Source organism: Pollicipes pollicipes, unplaced genomic scaffold (genome assembly GCF_011947565.3).
Source record: "Pollicipes pollicipes isolate AB1234 unplaced genomic scaffold, Ppol_2.1 Scaffold_4881;HRSCAF=5763_pilon_pilon_pilon, whole genome shotgun sequence".
Classification (NCBI taxonomy): domain Eukaryota; kingdom Metazoa; phylum Arthropoda; class Thecostraca; order Pollicipedomorpha; family Pollicipedidae; genus Pollicipes; species Pollicipes pollicipes.
Genome location: NW_023596576.1, coordinates 33,421,063 through 33,444,535, shown reverse-complemented (window position 1 = coordinate 33,444,535; position 23,473 = coordinate 33,421,063). Strand labels below are relative to the sequence as shown.

Genomic DNA, 23,473 nt, shown 5'->3' with positions numbered 1-23,473 from the left:
GGCCAAGGCCCGGCCGGCGGGCGGTGGCCAGCGGCCGGGCTGGAGGCAGCCGCCGCCGCCCTATTTAAGGTGAGCCGCCGTCTCCGGACGGCACACACGTGCTGGTCTGCCGACACGGGACGGAACGACACACCAATACCATGCTCAGGGTCCTGGTGAGTAAACCGCGGCCGCTCATTGACATAGACTGGCCTTGTATAAGCTAAACCATTCCAAACTTTGTATATTTTGAAATTGGCCTCCTGATTTTTCTTGCTCTTGTCATTGCTATATATCATGGACGGCAATTGGCAGGAACCAAGAATGTGCTAAAAACGTGAGATGTGCCATTGATTTATGATACGTTGTCTTTAGAACTGCAAGATAGCAGACACGTTTACTTCTTTGGCCTACCCTAACTCAAAACAAAGCTTTGTTAAACATTAATCAAAACTTCGTGAAGACAGCCGACTAACCAGTCTAGATATAGCCACTTTGCCTTACAGCAGAAGAAACAAATGCGACTTTTCGTGATTAGTTTTAATTCAGATAGGACTCTCGCCCATATCATCCAAATTCGGCAAACCGGAAAACCCGCTGTTTATGACAGATGTGTGGTCGTTCCCTAGTTCAGTCAGACTCAAATTTAGAATTAACTAAATTTTTGCTGAATGATTGAAAGTGGCTCTTCCGGCAACTTTCAGTGACTCAGGATCAAGCTGCGCTCACAGGTTTTGCCTGAATTCCAGACTAAGTGGCTCAAATACAAATGTTAATTTCACAGATTTTCTTGCTATCACAGTCTGTACGAGCAGCAACCACAACCCCGCCTGATGCCTGCAGACACATAAGATGCCATTATTGGTATATGCAATCCATAAAAGGCGTTATCTTTAATCGTCTTCAATGGTCCCACCGAAATCGATTCATCAAATTGAAACGACTTTTGGTGGGGCCGGGACAGCTCGAGCCCGTGTCGTGCAGTTTTTGCTCAAAGTCGAAATCAGTCTGGCAAGCTATGAGTAACTTCGAATGGATTCCGCCAAGGCGGGGTGAGCACCATGGTCCTCTTTCAACGGCCATACTGCAGTTGGGTCTTTGACGTCACTTTTAAAGCATGCCAAAGTATAAATGACGCAGTTCTTTCGCAGTGGATCCATATTTCTCCGCTCCTCGTCCTTCACGAGGTGCGCACTCGCCCCAAACCGCGGTGTTGGCGGATTCGGGCTGATGCCGTCTCTTGCTGTCCTCAGATCGTGTGCAGCTGGCTGGCCGCCTGCCTGGCGGCGCCGCAGAGGTTCGGTGGCCAGTTCCAGCAGCAGCAGCAGTTCCAGCAGCAGCAGTTCCAGCAGCAGCAGACCACCACGCCCGTGCCCATCCTGCGCCAGATCAGCAACTCCAACGACGACGGCTCCTACACCTACGGCTACGAGGCGGCCGACGGTTCGTTCAAGCTGGAGACGCGCAAGGCCGGCGGTGAGGTGTTCGGCAAGTACGGCTACATCGACGCCAAGGGCGAGCTGATCACCATCGAGTACGGCGCCGACCGGCTTGGCTTCCAGCCCTCCGGCAAGGGGATCACCGTCGCCCCGCCCACGCTTGTTGACGAGTCACTCAACATTGACTACGACTACGAGGATCCGGCACCGGCGCCCGCGCCGGTCCGCGCCGTGGTGCCGGCGCCGGCGCCGGCGCGCGCTGCGCCGCAGCCGGCCCGGCCGGCGCCCCGGCCCATCCAACAGGCCGAGTTCGCCAGCCGGTTCGCCGACTTCGACGCGCGGATCGCCCGTCTCTTCAACCGCGCCTAGAGCGCCATGCCTCGGGTTCTGCCGTCGCGAGTGGGCCAGCCACGTTGTGAGCAGGCCGATGGGACTGCTGTTCAGGAGCGCCGGCGCAGGCCGCGCCACTTCAGGCCGTCATGATGCCGTTGTCAAGGCGACGCCTGTCAAGCTCCGAAGTCCCCCGCCTCAGGGGTCGGCCACCGAGTGTGCGTCTGCCAACGGATTGAAGTCTTATCCGGACCGGAGACGGTCGAGGCCAGTTGCGTCATTGGTGGACAACTTTGTTCGCTGACACATTTTGTAGCTTGTTATTCTCTGAAAATACTGAAGATAATCAACAACCAAAATGGTCAACATCGGTGCGCGATAGCTGCGTTTCCTGCGCTCCATAGATCCATGGAGTATTTCTGCGTGTTCCTCTGTCAGAAGACAAAATCAACTGTACGCAAATCTCCTCAAGGATCGCTTCAGAGTTTGTAACTCGTTTTGGGTATGGTATTTGCGGTTGCTCCACTTGTGATGTGTCATGTTTGTATACAAATTAATATACATATGAGACAACAACAGTTTATGTGAGTCGTTTTTAGGCGTGCATGCTTAAGTAACAATAGCAACTGCACGTAAATGCAACTTTTACCATGAGTGCACGTGTGCAAGCTTGCGTGCAGGCCTAGATGTGTGTGCTTTATACCCATTGCAATGCTGGTTCCATTCGACGTTGATATGTGCAAACATATTCCATATGTCTGTGCTTAACCCTACTCTTGTATTGCACACCCTGCATCATTCTAGACAGAACGAAAGACGCAGACTTTAACCAGCATTCACGTAGGACAGTCGGGGTACATCTGCCGGATTATCGATGCATAGGTGCACACACTCTTGCGGGCATGGGATCCCGACCGGGCATTACGCCACACGCCGGGACCGACGTCTGCGTGTGTGTACCGAAACCCACACCCATCATCGGAACATTGCCCATTGGGTATTAAAGACCATGTTCTGCACCTGCATCCTTCGGTTTTTGCGCGGGCGCCTGTATATTTCATATTTCATATATTTCTTAACTTTCCACAAGGTCCAGTGGCTTTTTAAAAGTTACACGTCATCATTGATAAAACGGGCATAAAAGAGACACTGTGAGACCTAGTAAAAATAGCCTAATACATCACACACTGGTCAAGGGATCATCTCGGTGAATCACGCCATTGCATTCACATTGTGGCATCACACACAATCGAACTCAAACATGCGAACTCACACACGCACCCACTCATATGCCAACATTCGCCTCACTCAGTAGAAACTCCATAAGTTGGCGCTTGAAGCGGCTTAGACTCTGAACATTGCGCAAGTCGGGCGGCAGGTAGTTAAACAAATCCGATGTTCTGTAGCTAAATTGGCGAGTGTCAGAATTGCTCACCGCTCGGGGGCGCCTCAGCTGATTAGCCTGTCGCGTTTCATGAGTGCGCTCAGCACGTGTGAACATTGCGGCTATATCTGGTGGCTGACCCGTGAGTAAGACTTTTTTGAGCAGGCACAACATATGATATCTGACGAGGTGATCAGCACTAAGCCATCGCAGATTCCTGACAACATCCGATATATGGTCACACCTTCTCCTTCCGCTCACAACCCGCGCACAGAAGTTCACGAGTTTTTGCACGCGATGGAGCTAGGTGGCTCCGTGAGTACCATGCAGTGTTATACAGTGTCTAATGGAGGAAAGAATTAGAGCTCCGACTATGCGAACGAGGGTGTCTCTTGGGAGTACATGCTTGACATGGGACAGGGCCATCAGAGCGCCCGTCGACCTGGCAACAAGCTGATCAATGTGCGGTTCAAATGTGAGATTTCTGTCCATCACCACACCAAGGTTTTTGACAGTAAGTTGACATTTTTGACTGTAAGGCTTTCCATCGACTGCAGGCCACAATTCATTACATTATCTGAAGTCAGCAGGTCATTTTAAGGCATCATGATGTTCAGCTTTTATGCTGACCGTAATCGACCTTTATTATCATACCGGAAGACAGTGCTTAAGTGACGTTATAAAACAAACATGGGTTGCATTGTCAAAGCTCCACACTTTTAAGTTGTGCTTATGGTTACGAATGAGTAGGCTTATGCTTACATGCGTGACTGATGCACGCGAATCACTCGTGACCATGAGCACGTCTTAAGGGCGCATTCCACCTTTTTGCATTTTTCACTTATTATTAAATGAGACTCGTTCGATTTCATAAAAATGTCAGTTTCTCGAAACCCTTCTGATAAGCTCAGAGTTTCGATTTGAAATACCCGCTCCTGAGGGAGAGACGTCATTCGACTCCCTGCTCACCACCATGATAATGCATTTCATTTGCTTTGTCTTTTCAATGCGTGTGTTCTGTAATGTTTGCAGCACACTTATGTGTCAACATGTTTGTGAAATAAATGCCACGAATGCTTGAAACACTTTGTTTAGAAAGAAAGATACGCGAACGTGGAGCTATTAGGCCGCGAATTCAACGAAACGTTTTACTAAGGCTTGATTTCTCTCCTGGCGCGTACCACAGTGGGTCTTTTCGAGGTGTACTTCTTTGCGAATGGGCGCATCATGTCACCTATGCGACGCGCTGTCAAACTTCAACAGATCCACTTCCCGCCAACAGGCTCTTCTAAAAGAACGTTTGTGATTGACCCGCTGGGCCAATCACAAACGCTCTTTTATTCCCACCGATATAGATGCGCACGGTCGTGGTAATGACGACGGTGGTCGCAAGGTACTGCAGTGGCACTAGTGCTATTATTGTTAACTAATGCTGAGATTTCACTAGAGTATGTTTTCAAAAATATACCCCAAATGTGGGACACTCCCCCCAAAGCGTCGGATTTTGACAAACCAATGACTGTTTGATACCATCGTTTAACCACTACCTCGTGGTATAATGAATGTCAATTACTGTCAATATGAGAACTCCAAATTCATGATGCCGAAAACTCGGAGCTGAAGGCATTTCTTGCCAATATCAAAGTCGTTTTTAAAACAGTGAAATATCATGAGCCGAAAACATATTTCTAAGTCGCTTGTGGGTCCAAAATTAATGGTTTCCTCAAGTTGATATATTTCCTTATTTAGATGTGATCCTGCCCAGGCTCCTTGTAATGTGACTCTTCATAATGTTTGAGATCATGACCTTGAAATCCTACCCAATCAACGGACACTTCCAAAACATTTAAACTAACATCCTAACATTTGTGTGAAGGTCTGACAGTTGGGTGGGAAAATTATCCATGTCACCAGCAATTTCTTGCAACACTTGTAAATTTTGAATTGACTACCTACAGTGCTTCAAGTTTCAAGTTTCGGAGAACACGTCCTCGTTTTCTGATACCTGACGCCGGAATCAGCTGTTTGAAATGAGACAACCGACCACACGCCAGTGGCAATGTATCATATAGTGTGAAAGTTGAACTTATATGTGTTGTCATAGAGTAAGCTGCATTACAAGCAAGCTGGCTGCCTTACGACGCGTAGACGAAATACGCCCGTCTGCGCTATTTCGTAATTCGTCGTGATTGCGACAAGACAGTTTTTGGGCCGTTTAGTCCGTCAGCGTTTGTTCGACGGCAACTACCACCTCGGTTTCGGTTGTTCAAGTGAAAACCATGTATCCACATGGGTAATGTAAACGTCCACTTACCGCCTAAATGCCGACGAGTCACTACAGTCATGTCGGTCATTTATTGGCATGAAGTCGGTCTGGGGCATATTTCCGATACGTTGTGCCAACGATACATGAAAGATGCATGTTGTATCGACGATTCAGTATCGGCGATACCCCTGCACAATGGATACATGTATCACCCGACATCTTGCAAGTAAGGTCGCGCCACTTTGAAGCTGTCTGTGCCTAGTCTAGCACATACCAAACACATTGCAGTGTGCACGATGCACATGCATCCCAGCACTCGGCACAGCATCCAGACTGGTCCCATTATTCCGTGAGGTCTTAAACACACGTTTACACCGATGGCTATAGTCTCAACAATACGCGAGAGCAGAGATCTGTCGCGCTCACCCCAAGATGCGAGCACACTTTCGACCACAAGCGCACGGGCAGATAGAGTGAGATGCTGTGCGTCAGCTGCGTGGCTCGAGACTGTCATCCGTCGCATAGCTCTGGGATAAATTACCCCAATTTTACCCCAACGGGCTGGATAGCCTGATACCACAAAGCGGGTTTTAAACCGCCACGAACACTGAGCAACACAAGCCGTGCCAATTTTGTGCTCTGTCTTTCGATGTAATGTTTTGACGCCATGATATGTGCTATCACCGCATGTTCATCGCTCATATACCCCCTTCCCCGCCCCTTTCGGCCCTTAAAATCGGCACTACAATTTTCCTGGCGGTAGGACCCTGCTCCTGGCAAAATAAATGAGTGAATGAAAATAAATTTAAGACGCCAATTGAACCAGACTAGCAAAAAACGTTCGTAGCTTAGCAGTGTATTCAGCATGTCAGGTGATTTAGCGTCGCTATCTTCCACGCCTACGTTTGCGGGGGAAAACGAAGCGAAACACTACGTCGGAAAGCCAGGCTTGGACCAGCGATCCTCCGCACACTGGTGAGTGCAGGTGGATCCGGAGAACACGCTGCCAACGTCCACTGGTTTAGTTAAAAGACGCCATTTTGGTGCGTCCAATCCCTTAGATGTACGTATGTCCCACTTTTGTTTGATCCCGACCATGTCCCGCGCCATCTAGAACATCAGACAAGCAGTTTCTATGATTTGTTTGCGAAGGCTGATATTCTTGGCCAGAAAAATTAATGCACTGAGTTCTATCACTCCGTGCCGGCTGTTGACTGTGAGCGACAGTATTCGCACGATTACGTTGCCCGTAATATCTCGCAAAGTAGTGTTGTTCTTGATTGCCAGTCAGTCGGTCGGTCGGTGGGACGTCACGGTCGTGGTCTTCGCTTCTGAACGTCACTCGTGCACGGGCTTGATTATTCCCTGCCACGCACAGCCGGTGACGCTATGTGGAGGATCAGTGACTGGCCGGGCAATGTCGACAATTATCATTTGTCAAACCGCTGAAGGCAGCATAGCGTACACTTTACTACTTCACCTTGTTTTTATTTCATGTGCACATCTCCGAGACTTAAACCACATTTCATCACATCTCAATTGTAACATCTGCATTTGTAACGTATTTCGGACAGGGAAGGGTCATGGAGATGAATGTGGCAATGACATCCGATTTCGTTACAAAAGCACTGTGATGCCAGACTACAGAGATAGGTAGGTCGTCTGAAGCATCGCTCTTCAGATCTGCAAGCCGCGACAGCCACAGTGAACTATGATCCTGCCCAACTGGCAACTATCATCGAAGCCCCAGGACATCCTTTAATTCACATGCACTGTGTAACAAGGTCCATAGGACTACGACCACTTGCAACAGCAAATATAACGTACCGATGTACCCGCGGTACCCGATGTAACATTGCATGTACTCGCGGGGACTGTGCAGCCCGTTCAGTATGCTACGTATTCCGCACACTGGCATTCACAAGTAGACGTCTGACGATGCACCTACAGGGCCGTGGTCCAAAGGAGCATCTGAAAGACTGCCATGACAAATGTTTCATGAGAAATCTCCTGTGCTCTAATACCATTATCCTGGCAAAATGTGACGACCTGAAAAGGCTGCCCATCATCAAAGCTCTTTACAATAGGGATATGTCGCCCATCATGAGCATTCGAAGTAGGGTGGTGAGTACGTCAGCCCTCTTTGATGCGTATGAGCGACGTGAATGGGCACTTTCAACGGAAGCATTGTCACTCTTCCGTTGTGGGCACCTATAACAAGAAGTCATGCAACGCAAAGGGCTTATTTGAATGACTCTTAGTACAAAAACATTTGAAAAATGGTTAGTACATGAGAACAAAATGTTTTCTTTTGACATATCAGTCTTTTAAATAAGGACTGTGACGTTCTGCGACATTATATGCGAACGTACTTTTGAAGCTCGCTCGGCCATACGAAGAATCGAAAACACCCGGAAAAGAATCGTTAACAGGCAATTTAGTGTCGCATTGAACGATAAAGGTCGGAAGAAAACCCTCTGCCTATTTATATGCATATATATATATATATATATATATATATATATATATATATATATATATATATATATATATATATATATGTATATATATGTGTGTGTGTATATATATATATATACATATATATATATATATATATATATATATATATATATATATATATATATATATATATATATATGTATATATATATATCTCTCTCTCTATCTCTCTCTCTCTCTCTCTCTCTCTCTCTCTCTCTCTCTCTCTCTCTCTCTCTCTCTCTCTCTCTCTCTCTCTCTCTCTCTCTCTCTCTCTCTCTCTCTCTCTCTCTCTCTCTCTCTCTCTCTCTCTCTCTCTCTCTCTCTCTCTCTCTCTCTCTCTCTCTCTCTCTCTCTCTCTCCTCTCTCTCTCTCTCTCTCTCTCTCTCTCTCTCTCTCTCTCTCTCTCTCTCTCTCTCTCTCTCTCTCTCAATGCGTACGTACATGCGTGCGTGCGTGCGTGCTTGTGTGTGTGTACATGTGACCCTGCGGTGCACGTGAGTCTCAGTTATAGAGCACCACTACTCGTGGGTCTCTCACACGCCGGGCTCATGGGATAAGTGGGATGACTCATGACTGCTGCGTATACGTAGGTGTCATGTTTGCAATATACACTATATCCATGCGTTCCACATGTATAAGGTTATCACTCATGACACTCCTGAACGCTGGGCTCTTCGGATGAATATTACGTTCACTTCTGACCATTAGGTACTTGCAATAGCGAGAAGGCCAAGATCATGTCACAAGGTGTGACCTGTTGCGCATTAAAGAATACTTAGGTCGCGTTTCTCTCGTCCATGCTACAGAAACATGTCCCTGGTTTGTTATTTGATTGGCAAACGAAATCCAAAATTAATGACCTGCTGTATCTTATTTTCATGTGGAGAGATGCGTTCACCACATCGCTGCGCAGCTTGCGACTGCGTACATTAGCTCCGTAGGTGTTGTCACTCGGCCCTGTGTCAGGGAGTTTGCCGCGGGGCAAACACTCGGCCCTGTGTCGGGGACTTTGCTGGGGTGTCAACACTCTGCCCTGTATCAGGGAGTTTGCTGAGGCGTCAACACTCGGCCCTGTGTCAGGGGTTTGCTGAGACGTCAACACTCGGCCCTGTGCCAGAGAGTTTGCCGCGGCGTCAACACTCGGCCCTGTGTCAGGGAGTTGCCGCGGCGTCAACGCTCGCCCTGTGTCAGGGAGTTGCCGCGGCGTCAACGCTCGGCCCTGTGTCTGGGAGTTGCCGCGGCGTCAACGCTCGGCCATGCGGCCGCCACCGGAGCCAGTGCCGCTGCGGCCGACCGAGGTCGCACCTGGCCGCGCCGTTACGTGTTGTGAGCGGCCAGCGATCGCGAACGTGACAAGCATGGGCGTGGTGCCAGTGACGATCCAGCGAATGGACGGAGCTAGACAGGAGCCCGGATCGGACCGGGTCTGGGGGCCTTCGGCCGGACACGAACACGGACGGGCGCCGGGGCGGCTGAGCGCGCTCTCACCACCGCCGATTTCCATCGACATGAAAACAGGGTTTTGTTCTGGAACCATGAGGCTTCGCCTTTACACACGGTATACAAGAGGAAAACCCTAGTTTACTGCGCACTGTCGCCTCCCTTCCCCTCCCGAGAATCTCATTACCGGCTCGAAGTCGCAGATTTGACGGCGACGAGCGGAGTTTGCGCCTGGACTCGGCTTCGACGAAGTTGAAACGTTACAGCGGCCTCTTATCCCGTGCCGGGGGCGTCGAGAGCTGCACACGTGCCGCTGCGGCTGCTTTGGCACCGCACACAGATGGTCTCATTGCCCAGGGATTAGACGAGCACCGAGGCCAACGGCAGCCAGCGCGGCGGCGTGACGTGCGCCAGTCACATCGGATCAGGCTCCGGTCATACCGAATCAGGCTCCAGCCACATCGGATCAGGCTCCAGTCGCACCGGATCAGGATCCAGTCACATCGGATCAGGCTCCGGTCATACCGAATCAGGCTTCAGTCACATCGGATCAGGCTCCGGTCACACCGAATCAGGCTCCAGCCACATCGGATCAGGCTCCAGTCGCACCGAATCAGGCCCCAGTCACATCGGATCAGGCTCCAGTCGCACCGGATCAGGCTCCAGTCGCACAGGATCAGGATCCAGTCACACCGGATAAGGCTCCGGTCACACCGAATCAGGCTTCGGTCGCACTGGATCGGGATCTAGTCACACCGGATCAGGCTCCAGTCAAACCGGATCGGCTGCGGTCACACCGGATCAGGCTTTATACTCACACCGGATCAGGCTTTGGTCACACCGAATCAAGCTCCATTTACATCGGATCAGGCTCCAGTCACAACGGATCAGGCTTCGGTCCACCGGATCAGGCTTCATTCACACCGGATCAGGCTTTATTCACACCGGATAAGACTGGCCATGGACCATTTTCTGCATTGCAGCGTGATCCTCTCATGCCGGTAAGTTAACAAGCCAACGATAGCGATAGTGGCATAGTGTCCCTACCGTCCGGCCCGGACGAGACGCTCCCAGCCGTGCGCGGGAGACGGTCCCGGATCTTCGGACCAGCCGCTGCAGAGGACCGGACCGTGCCCAGCGCTCGCGTCTCTCCGCGGGGCAGCGTCCGGGCCGGGCGGGACGCTCCCAGCCCGTCCGCGGAAGCGGGCGAGCCGGCCGGCCGGCCGCGCCCTCGCCGCCGGGCATCACCAAGGTCACCGGCGGCGGGGGGAGGGGTCATCAGGGCCACGGAGGAAGGGCGCTTGGCACCGGGAGGGGCGCCGCTCATCTGCAGCGACGACACTGTGTCAGCGGGTAACACAAGGAACCGGTCGGCCGTTCGCCGGCCGGGGCCGCCGGCAAGGTCGCGCCGGAGGTCGGGCACGCCTGAAGAACCCACCCAGCACGTGGAAGTGAGGTTATGACTCCACTCGCTCGCCGGACCGGGTTTAATGGACAGCAGCTGGACTTCCAGGTTGGGCTGGTGGAAACGAATGGTCGTCATCGTCGCCAATAATGCAATGATGTTGTGTTGGGCTGTGATATTATCGCGAATGCGTTGCATGCAGCCTACAGGTACGATTTACAGCGACGAGTTTGTTTTAGCTTGGAGTGATTTCCATCGTGGAACGTAATCAAGACAGATCCCAGACACGTCCGGTGGTAGAAAGGGGAAGAGGAGGAGGAGCCGGGTGGAGGCAAACTGAGGAGGAAATCGAGAGGGACAACTGCAAAATTACGAGCATGCGTGGAGCACGCGCTGCGGTGCACCGCCAGCCAGAGCTGGCGGCGGCCGAACGTCACAGGAAGCTGCTCATTCCGACAGCCCGGCAATACACTGCCAGCACAAAGGCGCACAACTGTGCGCCGTTGTCGGCCCGACACCGCTGCGTCCGAGGCATGCCATGAAGCGGTGGGAACGCGTGCAGATGACACGGGCGCGCACAAAGCGACCAGCGTCGGTGCCTCCGCGGTCCGGCCGGCCGCCGTGCCAGCTGACGACGGGCCGCGCCCGAGCCAGCGTGAGCCTCGCCGCGGACCGTGCAGCCGTGGGCCGGGCTCGGCGGCGCCGGCGGCCGCCCGGATGAAGTACGCGCCCAGGGCGGAGCTGTACCTGAGCCGGTTCGCGGAGGTCGGCCTGCTGCGTCCGCTCCCGCGACGCTATGTGCGCGAGGCGATGGGGCTGAAGGCGCCGGGCCGGGTCAGGTCGGGGCAGCGGCCTCTGGCGTCGGCCACCAGCGTGACCGGAACGCCCCTGGAAGCCTCCCTGGAGAGGCCCAGCTCGCCGGACAGCCGCACCGGCCAAGTCTACAAATGGTGGCGCAGACAGCGCGCCGTTGTTGTCGTCGCGTTCGCTGCTCTCTTCATTGTGCAGGTGATGTCTGTCAGTGGCTGGGTGCGGCGCTCTCACTCTAGCGGAAGGTGAAGTGACCCCAGATTTGATGGGAGATGCATGTTGACTTGTACTACAAGACGTTGGGGAAATCAGTGCGCCCACATCACAATCACTCTAATGGCAACGCATGCCAGATTCAATATCATGCCGAATTTTGAGGAGGTCGGACATCAGGTGCAGTCTTTTAGCATAATCTGGTTCAGTGATGTGTGATACGTGACACAGTCGTGCGTTATTTAGATCATACCATTTTTGGATCGGATGTCTGAAAGGTGCCCATCTTAAGACGAATGTTTGTGTTTCCGTATCGTGCCTTCTAAAGCGTGGCGAGGTCAGTTCTCAATCCACTATGGCTGCACCGCGCTGACTGATGCAGCCAGCTCGTCTGCGTGTATGCCGCGGTATTAAAATAACCCCCTTTTGTCTTGAAGAAATCACCAAATACTTTTGTGGCGCGAAAACCTGTGTTGTCGTTAATTGTTCCACACTGCCGAATGATCGCCGAGGGGATCGCTCAAAGGTTGCATTTCACTAGCTGGAGACGTCGACCTCTCATCGGCCGCCGATTGGCCCCGCGCGGATCAGCTGCTCACCATTCTCGTGTTTTTGCCAAAGCGGGTTCCTCAGCGTGAACTGTTGCTGGCTATCCGCCATTTTAACCCATCGCTTATTAAATAATGGCTTAATCGACCTAATTAAGGCCACAGTTTGACAGACGTCCATTTAGCTTTTCCTTTGCGGCCCAGGTTGCTACCAGAACTGGACCATCGCCATGCATTCACGTGTTGTTATTCGCCCCGGCCGCTGCTCGTGATGATTACCTCGGCAACTACTGAATGTTAGCGCACATGTTATGGGAACGCACGCAAATTCGCATGATGAGGAAGATCTAGCAAGAACACAACCGCGTTTTTTCGCTAAATGGCCTGAGGACGATGAAGTCTGAATGCCAAGCACGTTGTATTTCATGCATATAAACCATTTTAAAAAGGGAGTTATGTGCCCCTGTGTCTCTTGAATACGCTACTAGGTGCTGAAGTTATATGATGCTCTAAATCTGTCTATAAAAAAATGTTTTTATGGGAGCGACGTTGACCGAGCAACATTCTTGAACTTGTTAGCATTGAACCAGTGCAGCAGTTACACGTTTAGGATTTTAAGGGTTTTGTCATGTCATTTCATGTCACCATAATCTTTAAGCTTAATGTGACACAAGGACGGTGAAATCGTCAATTTGTCAAGGCCGGAACGCAATCTCAGCCAACAGTTTCGGTAACGAGGATCACGGATGTGTTCTATGAGAGCAAACTTCTAAGACCAATGGTGACCTAAGCATCAGGAAATTCGGTCGCAAAACGACTGACAACGTGGCAGATCAGTCCTTATTTCCCAGACTCGGATGAGAATGCGTTGACCGGTTATCATTTGTTATAAATCTAGGTGCCCAATTTTGCTCTATTGAAGGAATGCTGATCGTGTCGCATTTTAATCACATTTTTGTACTTTACTTGACACTGTTCAGGGAGCACCGGCCGATCAAGCTTAGAGAACCTTAAACAACATGAACTAACATCAACTAACAATGCGTCAATAAATAATTCATATTGTCTTGTGCTTGCAGTGGTATAAACTCTATGCTGTCATGTGATCTCACAGGTCTCAACTGTCATAAGAGATAGATGAAAAACATCTTTGTGATTAGTTCTAACTTTCTTCAGCTTTCGATGACCAGAGAATCACAGGAGTTTTCCGACACATTGGCGACGTGAAGGCTGCTTAAGTCATCACAATAAGTAGCAACAATAGCCGATAAATGCGTTAGCATAAAATGAATTGTTATGTTGTCAAAAGTAGTTGTACGTTAAAATCGGTATGGATAGCAAAATATCATCCTGTGTTTCCTTTTGCCGCTGTGAACCAAAGCATGCCTTTTCTGAACAGAAATTCCGTATTTACACCGCCCTGGTGCCACGCTTGGTCATGCGAGGTCAAGCAAGGACATACGGACTGTCTCAAAAGTGTGGAAACAATATTAATTCCTTGTTTTTAGAAATATTGTGACCCTAAACCACACGGGACAATTTTTTGTGACCAGGACCATACCTGACAATACAGTCAACATTAACAGCCTTGTTACACCACGATGTCCAGCGCCTCCAGCCCGCGTTCATACGTGACGTGATCGATGTGTCGGCTGTGACGTGCGAGGCATGCATTGATCCTGAGGACGAGACGTTACGCCACTCTCTCGCAAGTGGTCGCTGAACCGAGCCCCAATAACCTCGCTATAGCGGCCTTGAGCTGCTGGTGGCTTTGGAGCTGGCCTTTGTGAACGTTGTGCTATTGGCAGCCCCATAGGTGGAAGTCTAAGCACCTGAGGTCGGTAAATGATGTGCCCAGATATGTCCCGTCTTCAGCGACATCACTACTGGCTCTTGGAGCGCCTCGGGGATATTTGTCCTCCGTAGACTTATTTCACCATTGCCTTTTCAAGCCAACGCAACGGTTTAGGAAAGTGTTGATGAACGTGCGGAGAGTGTCGCGATAATTTCCTGTGTTACTGTCGCTGCCTGCCCATTGTTACTCTGAAATCAGAAGAGAATAAAAAGCAAATATCTGAGGTGTTGGAAAGATAAGCCGATTCGCCTGGAGTTGAACTAGCTACGGTTTTCTGCCATGCTTGTCTTTGTGCGAGTTATAGATCACCATAGAAAACCACTGCATTAACGATGTGTGAAAAACGCCTTCCTCGAAATTACGCCGTGGAGTCTAACGGTCACAGGCCGCAACTTATCATCACTTCCCCGATCGCGCTGAAAACAAGACAGCTAGATAAGCATAACCATGCACATATTTTTACTGAGGGTTTTGTATTCCCAACGCAGCAGTCTCCGGTGGAATTATCATACGCGCTGCCCGTCTGGAAGGGCCTTGACCGTGTTATGATTAACCTCTCCACAATCGTTAGCGATCGCCTGCTGTGGATGTACCCCCTGTGCTCCTTAGCGTCCGCAGGTTGCGTGCCCTCTTACGGAAGTCTGGTATTCCAGTTGTACGCCAGCATGAACAAGCTCCTGTACAACAGCACCATATCGACGGTGAAGTGGAAGCCTTTCGAGGACGGCTTCCCGCTGCCGGCAGTGACCGTCTGCTCCGGCAGCAACATGACGACGTAGGTGTACCGCTGACAGCCGTCCACCGGCATTGTGCAAGTGATCAGTTTAGTACCGAGTTTGGAGAATCCAGGCTTTTCATCGCTAACCAACTTCACAGTACCGCACTTACTTTCAGTTTTTTTTTACGTTACAGCGCTTCTGACGAATTATATTATACACACTTCAGCAAGTACAATACATGTGTGGATAACACCACAACACGCGCATCTGTCTGATTTGTTTCAACGTCTTTGGTTTTACCCAACCTGTCGTCAAAACGTCTTCAGCAATGCCTTTCGAGCGGCGAAACCACTGGGACGCTGTCGTGAGCTAAGTTTAGCTCATTGCAGAGCCAGCTTGTCGTGAATGGCGGAATCCTCCTAACTAGGCATCGCACAAGCACCAGCGCTCGCTGTGCGGCGGGTCGGCTGGCTGGCGTCTCACTTTATCAGCTGAGGACGCGGTGCGCCGTTCAACCGACAGGAACCTGACCCTGGCTGACTTTGTGCGTGACTGTGAGGTCATCGGAACGCCCTGCACGGAGGCGCTCGGCGACTACCTGGAGGTCACCATGGTCACGCTCTCCGAGCGGCGCTGCTTCACGTTCAAGACCAGTGAGTTTCCCTCGCTTTGCACTGCCACTGATGGTCCACCAGCCCTCTCCACGGCCACGACTCGTTGAAAACACCTCTTTACTGTCGCTGGGCCGTATAACGCAGAAGTCCGCGTGGGTGCGAAATTAATTGCCATCATTTCATTTCGGTGAATTAAGAGTGATTTTATGCATCTCCCCTCGGAGCAAATGAATGCGTTTCACGTTCTTCTAGAATCGCGTGTTTTACCTTAATCAGCTGTAAATATCTAACCTCGTAGAGTATTTTGAGTTACAGACAAAACTGAACCATCGATAGAAATCTGCGTCACCAACAATGTGTCCTGATTTCGCCTAGACCGAAATGCACCTCTTAACGAGAAGAAAAATGGCATCCAAATGAAGGTCAAATTTCAGCCAAAAGATATAACAAAGGATAAAGTCGAGGTGTACCTGCATGGAAGGACCCAGGTAAGACAATTTTTACGAAGGCAGATCCTAATCCCAATCTTACGTGACGTAGACCACATCTGAGAGAACTAATTTGTTACGCAACACGCATGACCCTGTTCTGAACTCACACAAATACAGACCAAAATGTATACAACTGCTCCGGCGTTCTGTTCATAATACAATTGAGTTATAAAACCTATGAAAAGGCAACATGCGGAGTTCCTAGACCGTCTCAAGCGCACGGGAAAAATGTCACGGTTGGCGTGTAACCATACGCCTTAAAGATATTCAAAGGAAACGCCTTCAGTGTGGGAGCCAGCATACGTGCATCTTGAAGGACGGAGACGTTCGATGCCATCCTTCAGCGAAGGATGACAGAGATGCACCAATGATGTGAAAATGATGAAAAATGAGTAAACGTATGTCATAATGATGTAAATGTAAAAATCTCACAAAAATGGGGTCTGCGCCAGGCACAACTCGGAACTCCGTGGCTGGGAACAAAGAAAGTGCACTCGTAATCCAGTGATGCCAGCCGTGCGAACCCTAGAATAGACACATTGTTCGCTCCAGACTCCAAACTCCAGAGCGGTCAGCTGGCAAATGACAGGAAAGTATGAATCCGGCCCGTGACGACCTTATGCTTAAGTTGTTTCGAACGTAACTTATATTTTGCGCTGTGCAGTGGATGCTTGCGCACATGGTCGTAAGAACAGACTTCATCCTGTCAGCTTGGCTGTCCTCCAGTGCAAACATCTCCATTTGCATGCATGTCGCGGCGAAGCACCTTCCGTGCGCAGGTATGCTCACCCTCAGATGTTTGACAAATGCTGCAGCTCGAAATTGGGCCTCGAGTGTCTCAAAGCTGTCCGCCATTCTGAGCTAAACAGAGTCCATTGTCCATAAACACTGTAAATGCAAATGGTACCACCGCTGACAGTGGCAACACCGCAACGGCGGCACCCCGTGCCCCGCAAACTCCCACACTCAGTTTGCGGAATAATTATCCCTCCTGATTCTGCCATTCCTCGGCGAACAGGTGCTAAAGTGGCCAATATTCATACTAGTGGTACGAGCCCACTAGAAGTTCTCGTTATCAAAGTTTACTGAGCGATGAACGAGCGGTGAACAACGCAAATGGAGCGTTTCACCAGCTGACACCGTGCCGGAGCACTGCTGATGCCGGCCCGACCACCAATAACGCTTCAGAGACTTCAAAATGGTGTACGAGACTAGCAGCGCAAGTCCATCTCGGGACGCCGACTGGGGAACTAAGATGCGATTGGATAACCCCGCAAACTCGCAAATGCGATTGAATACTCTCGTTTAAATAGCCTGGCCCTCGAATATCAATGTGATTAAATGAACTCGCATGTAGCTATTGGTATACTTTTAAGACGAGAAGACCGCTCTAAACGACATAATTCCCCTGATTATTAACTATGTATACGTCAATACGTATTTCTCTCTTCTCAATACTCTTTGTTCTCAATATATCTCTCTCAATACTTCATTGTTTGATTACGTCATCGTATCTTGCACAACATTGATTGGGAGCCAATTGACGGGCGTCATACCTGGAAATCGTGCCCACGACCGCTAGATATGAACGGCCCGATGATGTTTTAGCTTGGATCGCCACATGGCTAATGGAATGACAGGATTTTAATGGCGGGATTATGGTGTCATGAATAACTGGGTGACCTTGAAATAGTCTCCCCGAAATAGTCTGCACATCTTGCGGGCGTGTAGCTCAGAAACTAGAGGGGCTTAGGTCTTAAGAAGGACTGGCTGCAAATTGCACGGAATAATCTTTAAGATGGCTGTTTCAGTCCAAACCCCCATACAAATGTGGAATATTCCCTGTAACTACATTACAGCCCCGTCGCTCCACACCACGACAGAACACGCGAGCCACCTCGTGTCATTCAACGCTGCTGCACGCCTGCTGCAAACAGCTAACATCATGGTATCAGTTCCATTTTCCTGTCTGAACAATGACTCGGCTGCCTAATTCAGGCACCCTCCGTCCATGAGGCCAGGGATCGAGGCCCGACTACCGCGTCACTTTTTCGGTAGGAAAGCAGCACCCTCAACGCCACACGCCATTTGGGCGTGTCGTCCTTGAACGCTTACAGATGACGAAGCCCTTGAACGCTCAAATTTTGAGAAGCTCAAGTAAATGACGATCCGTATTGTTTATATGCTTTTTGTTCTGCAAACGTCACTCACTTAATCTTGAAATAATTTCGGAAGTACTGTACAGTGTGATTTCACCTCCCCCTGACCCGATAAGCTCAACATACATCTGCACGAAGTCGGTGTGGGTGGCGGTGAGGATTGTGCGGTGGCCCATGCCTTTCAATATTACTTAGCGAGATCAGGTAGATTCAGGGATACATAAGGGACATCTTGTCACGTGAGGCTCTGCTGAGATGGCGCCGCGCGAAGTTGTCTTTGGGCCATGTACACGGCAGCGGCCGGACGGCAATCACGTTCAAACTGACCGCGCGGAGATACCCCTCCCCCCTTTCAAGCGAAGCGGCTTTTGCACTGACCTCTAACGGAGTCTTTGATATGCATTGCTTGTGATGGAAAACAAATTGCTGTTGTTGCGAGAAAATCATGGTCGCACTCCTGCGAGCAGGCCTACAACCCGTTCTACGTGCTGGGCCTGGACCGCAACATTGAGCTGCCGTTGGGGAAGACCATCAAGGTGGAGCTGATGGTGGAGATGTCCAGGTACCTGAATGGTCACGGCCAAGCCTGCCGCGAGGAGGCCGACTACTCGTTCGTGGACTGCGTGCGCTTCTGCCTCGAGCAGCACCTCATTGAGTCCGGCCCGCAGTGCAGGTAACGCACGACTGGCCGGCCAGCGACCCGTGTAACACAGCGCAGTCCAATCAGGGCTACAGGAGCGTTAACGTGGACAAAAGCGCTATTACCAGCACGTAAAGAAGTTGAGGACGTGCAACCTTGGAAAACTTCTCTTGCATCTTGGCCCTAACGTAGCTTTAACAGAAGCCGAAGCGCCAGAGGATAAACTCTGGTGGAGTGGCGATGCTGAACAACTGTCGTGTCAATCCATGCGCGCTGGCTTTTCTCGCCACTCTCAAGCAGTCGATACTCTGGATTCCGCCTGTGATACTGGCCGGTACGCCTCTGGATTCCGCCGGTGATACTGGCCGGTACACCTCTGGATTCCGCCGGTGATACTGGCCGGTACGCCTCTGGATTCCGCCGGTAATACTGGTCGGTACGCCTCTGGATTCCGCCGGTGATACTGACCGGTGCGCCTCTGGATTCCGCCGATGATACCGGCCGGTACGCTTCTGGATGCGCCACTACGCCACTTATTTGTGGGGTAGCATGCTGAAAAGAATTAACTGTAACGTTACTCACTTTGGATGGCCGCCGTAAAGCATGTATCTACATCATTATTTTTGTATTATTCGACAGCTAACACGTCATCCCAGCGTGTTTCCGACCCCACGACTGTCGACCATGCGTGTTTTTTCACAATTGCAGACTAGAGTGGATGCTTCCAAGGGACTCGGCACCTCTTTGTACAGACGAGGAGGTAGCAAGAAATTTAAGCATGCTTGCTAGTGACAAGGTAGGAGGCTATGACAAACTTACTAACTACTCTATAACAAACTCATTTTGGGCTCTTGCACGGTCCACTTCTGAGCTGAAATGGTGATACTGGCATGAGCGACCCAAATACGCGCAATCAGAGGCTGTGACTGAGAATTTGCAATTCCAAACACGAATCACACCGTGTGGCGCGGCCGCCTGTGAGCACCGTCCGACCGGCATCCCACGGCTTCAGGAGAGCACCATCGCGCGTGAGTTCCCCGAGTGTGAGGCGCAGTGCGAGCCGGCCTGCCTGCTGTACAACTACCGCGGCGTCGAGTACTCCTCGCTGGTCAATCCGAAGCTGCAGAAGACGCACAGCGCCGAGTTTAAGTTCAAGTTCAGGGACACCTGCTACACGGCCATCGAGGAAGTGGTCAATTACGACTTCTGGAGGTGCGCAATGTCTAGATGTCTCGTCACACTGGGTAGATATTACTACTTCGCTGGTATCTGGTACCCTGTCACAGGCCAGTGTCTGCGAACAGCTGCACCACCAGTATTTTACAGCCAGCCGCCGATTATTCTCCAAAAGCGTGCGGTTCGCGTGCTGTGTCGCCGGTCTGCTGAGCGGTACAGGGCACAGTTCGCTGTGACCGCGCTGGCAGCAGCAGTCGGGCCCGACACCCCAACAGCCCGACACCAGCGTCACCAGACCGTACCTCCTGTCGCACGGTACCTGCTGGATGTTTTACGGTGGTGTCTGTGAGCAGTCTTTGCTGGGCTGGCCGTTCTACTGTGGTGTCTGTGACCGAGCAGCTTCGCACAGCTGGCCGTTCTACTGTGGTGTCTGTGGCCGAGCAGCTTCGTACAGCTGGCCGTTCTACTGTGGTGTCTGTGACCGAGCAGCTTTGCACATTGGCCGTTCTACTGTGGTGTCTGTGACCGAGCAACTTCGCACAGCTGGCCGTTCTACAGCCGCGTATGAAGTCGAGCGGCTTAGCAGTGTTGCTGTTATTGTCGGCAGCATGATCGGTGAGGTGGGCGGCACACTCGGCTTCCTGCTGGGGCTCTCGCTGCTCTCCATCCTGGACCTGATCGCGGACGGCGTGAGGACGCTCAACAACTGGAGGATCCGGCGCAAACGACGGCACGCCCGCCAACTGGTCCTCCGCGCCAAGTACTGACGGCCGCAGTACTCGTGACGTCACGGTCGCGTCACACGGGAACAGAGACGTCGCGTGCCGGCCGGATGATGAATTCATTCTCTGCTTGGCTACGGAAGGAACCATCTCAGCACCGGGCTGAGCGCATGTTTCTATTGCTCAAGCTATCTTACAGCGCTAAGTCAGTAATAGGACTTGGCGCGCTCACTTGTCCGCGCGTCACGTTACCGGCATTGGGCAAACGAAACAAAGGTGTTTTAGTTGGATTTGCAGTAAAAACACGGTAAATTTTCATGCTTCATTTTCGTCTTCTTTACTAATAATGTTTTATTTCCGCTCTGTGAAATCCAGAAAGCACAGGCTCGCCGGATGGCCACTCAGCTGTTGGCGTTTTGGTCCACGGCGCTACCGTCCAGCACTAAAGCGCAATATAGTCAAGTCGCAATAGTCGCAATGTTCCAGGTCTTCAAATTTATTGGGTTTATAAAACACGTTTGAGTCGTTATATCCCGCTCGTTGCACCACCCATAAACAAGCCATGTTTCGTTGGTTCAATCGCGTCTTACATTCAGATATTCACGCCAGACGCCCACCGATCGCTTGACACCCTCTGCAGACGCTCACCGATCGCTTGACACCCTCTGCAGACATCTCGGGGAAAGTCACTAGATTACTGCCTGAAAGATCGCCAGCAGGTCCTGCGCTGGCCAGCCAACACCGGTCAAGCACGGTGGCCACCGCGGGAGCGAAGCGTGCTATTCACAAAGGTGGCGCTACTATCGGGATCGGTTGCACAGGCGGCGACGCCTGCGTCAATGTGGTGAATATGTCATAGCTCAGTGTAAGTCCAGGACTGTTTCGCATTCATAAATTGTTCTGACGGGCGACGGAACAAACAGAATACCAAGCAACAAAGCCACAAGACAAGCAACGCATCCTACTCGTGAGGATTACTTTGACGCAAATGATCGACTCGTTTGACCTTATACGCCAACCAGGGCCAATAATAGTGCGCAGGTAGCACTAGGTTAGCTATAAATGTACTGCCAAGTCAACTTCAAAGAGGATTTGTACCGCCCATTTTTCACAATGATCCAGTCACGGTAGCACAGTTCCGTAAGCCAATGACTGATGACCGGCTCAATATAAATCGCCGTGCGTCACTTAACTCGGCACGGCACAAAATTCAAATGTCATGCAGCTGCCTTGACTCTCACCTGGCTTGACCCTGACCAGACCTTACTTGACCCTGACCCTAGTATACACGATGGTGTGTATCTAGCGAGGAGCCGTTCATTGGTGTGGTGCCAGCATGGAGTTATCATCTCACGTATCGAGTTCCGAGTTCGTCAACATATGTCCACGATTTTAAAGGTACCCCATGTGAATTGTGACGTCATCAGCCACCCGTCAGTTGCCAGCCTAATGTTCACCCGGGTGAGGTCCACTGGTGCTCTAAACCGATTAGTTTGAAGTGCTGCTGTGGAAGCTTTGGGATACCGGTCTATGTCGTTACCCAATATCAATGAGTGGTACAGTGCGTGCGAATGCGAACTGAAAAGAACAAGATATGTGCGGGTTTTGACATGAAATAAGTTGTGGGAGCACACTCGCCTCAGGCCTGTTATCAACGTTTGTGACATGTTCAAATCAAATAAATATAAACAACGACTTCCGCTTTTTCGGCCGTGGACTGCAGCACACCGCTGAAAAAGTACCATCACACATTGTTTTGACGGCGAATTTCTCGTGATATTCCGCTAGAGCCAACTTGTTAACATTTGCTGCACCTTTCAAGTGCTGTGCAACTCTACAAGCTTTCAACACGAACTGGACCTTGAAGGATAACTGAGAGATCAGGAGTTTTTGATGGATGCTCTTTCATGCGCTGGCGATTGCACTGATACTCATGGATCCGAAATCAGCCCGTAATTGGTTGGTGACCCGCGGTTCTCCGTCATTTGAGCCCGACGTTTCCTTGAAGGGCGACCTTGAGAGGTCAGGTCTTTTTGAGTGTTATGAACTGCTGACACTAGTTCATTTTCCAGCGATTGTTCTGATACCGAGAAATTCGAAATCAACTGGTGGTTTTTGGTGGTATGGAGTTCACCGTTTCTATTTGAACCCGCGTTTTCAGCGAAATCAGAGTTCGTCGATAGATAAATTACCAAGTAAGTCGTCAACTTCACGAACATCTTTTCTGCCACTGATGCGGTCTGACCAGGGCTTTCCAATTCCGTTTTTCCCGTGGCTCTAGCCCGCTCAGTTTGCAAGGGGGCTTTGAACTCCCCTCGTGGGGCGAAAGCGAAAGAGCTGTCGCTGGGCGAGAAGCGATGAGCGTAATATAACAATATGATATGCTGGGGTATGAAGCAGGGTATGAGGCTTCAGTTGGTGTTCGATAGCGCAATATCACAACTGAACTTGGACCTACGCATCCATTGGATCCGCCAAATGTGCAAGTGAAGAACGTTTTGACTTATGCCACAGCGTCGTGACATCCAGGCGTGCCCTGTTCGTCGATTTCACCCCGCGAGGTCCCGACGACACGGTCGCCCGCCCACTCCCGACAGTATGGGCGCGGTTGCGTTCAAGCATCGTTTGCCATCGGCACTGACCAACGGTCAAAACTCACTTTGCGCCAAATTTAACTTCAAGCGAGCCGTTGCTCCCTCTCTTAAACTCGTAGTACGGCTAGATCCCCAGAACAGAGCGCATCTAGAAAAGTGGCAGTCTTAAGACCCTTTATGCGCTCGAA

At 50.8% G+C, this 23,473-nt stretch overlaps 2 protein-coding genes across 2 annotated transcripts; both read left to right on the top strand.

The window, feature by feature from the left end:
* Window positions 1–125: 125 nt before the first annotated feature.
* Window positions 126–11,808, top strand: LOC119100279 (uncharacterized). The gene is made up of 4 exons (XM_037223387.1): window positions 126–155; window positions 1,233–1,666; window positions 11,425–11,578; window positions 11,794–11,808. The coding sequence occupies exons 1-4, from the start codon at window positions 141–143 to the stop codon at window positions 11,806–11,808; spliced, it is 618 nt and encodes a 205-aa protein (XP_037079282.1). The 5' UTR covers window positions 126–140.
* LOC119101173 (uncharacterized) lies at window positions 11,676–22,348 on the top strand. Its single transcript, XM_037224454.1, has 8 exons — window positions 11,676–11,752; window positions 14,824–14,945; window positions 15,412–15,542; window positions 15,879–15,991; window positions 18,621–18,826; window positions 19,502–19,589; window positions 19,806–20,005; window positions 20,577–22,348. Exons 2-8 carry the CDS (start codon window positions 14,836–14,838, stop codon window positions 20,734–20,736), a joined length of 1,008 nt encoding a protein of 335 aa, XP_037080349.1. The 5' UTR covers window positions 11,676–11,752; window positions 14,824–14,835; the 3' UTR covers window positions 20,737–22,348.
* Window positions 22,349–23,473: the final 1,125 nt, after the last annotated feature.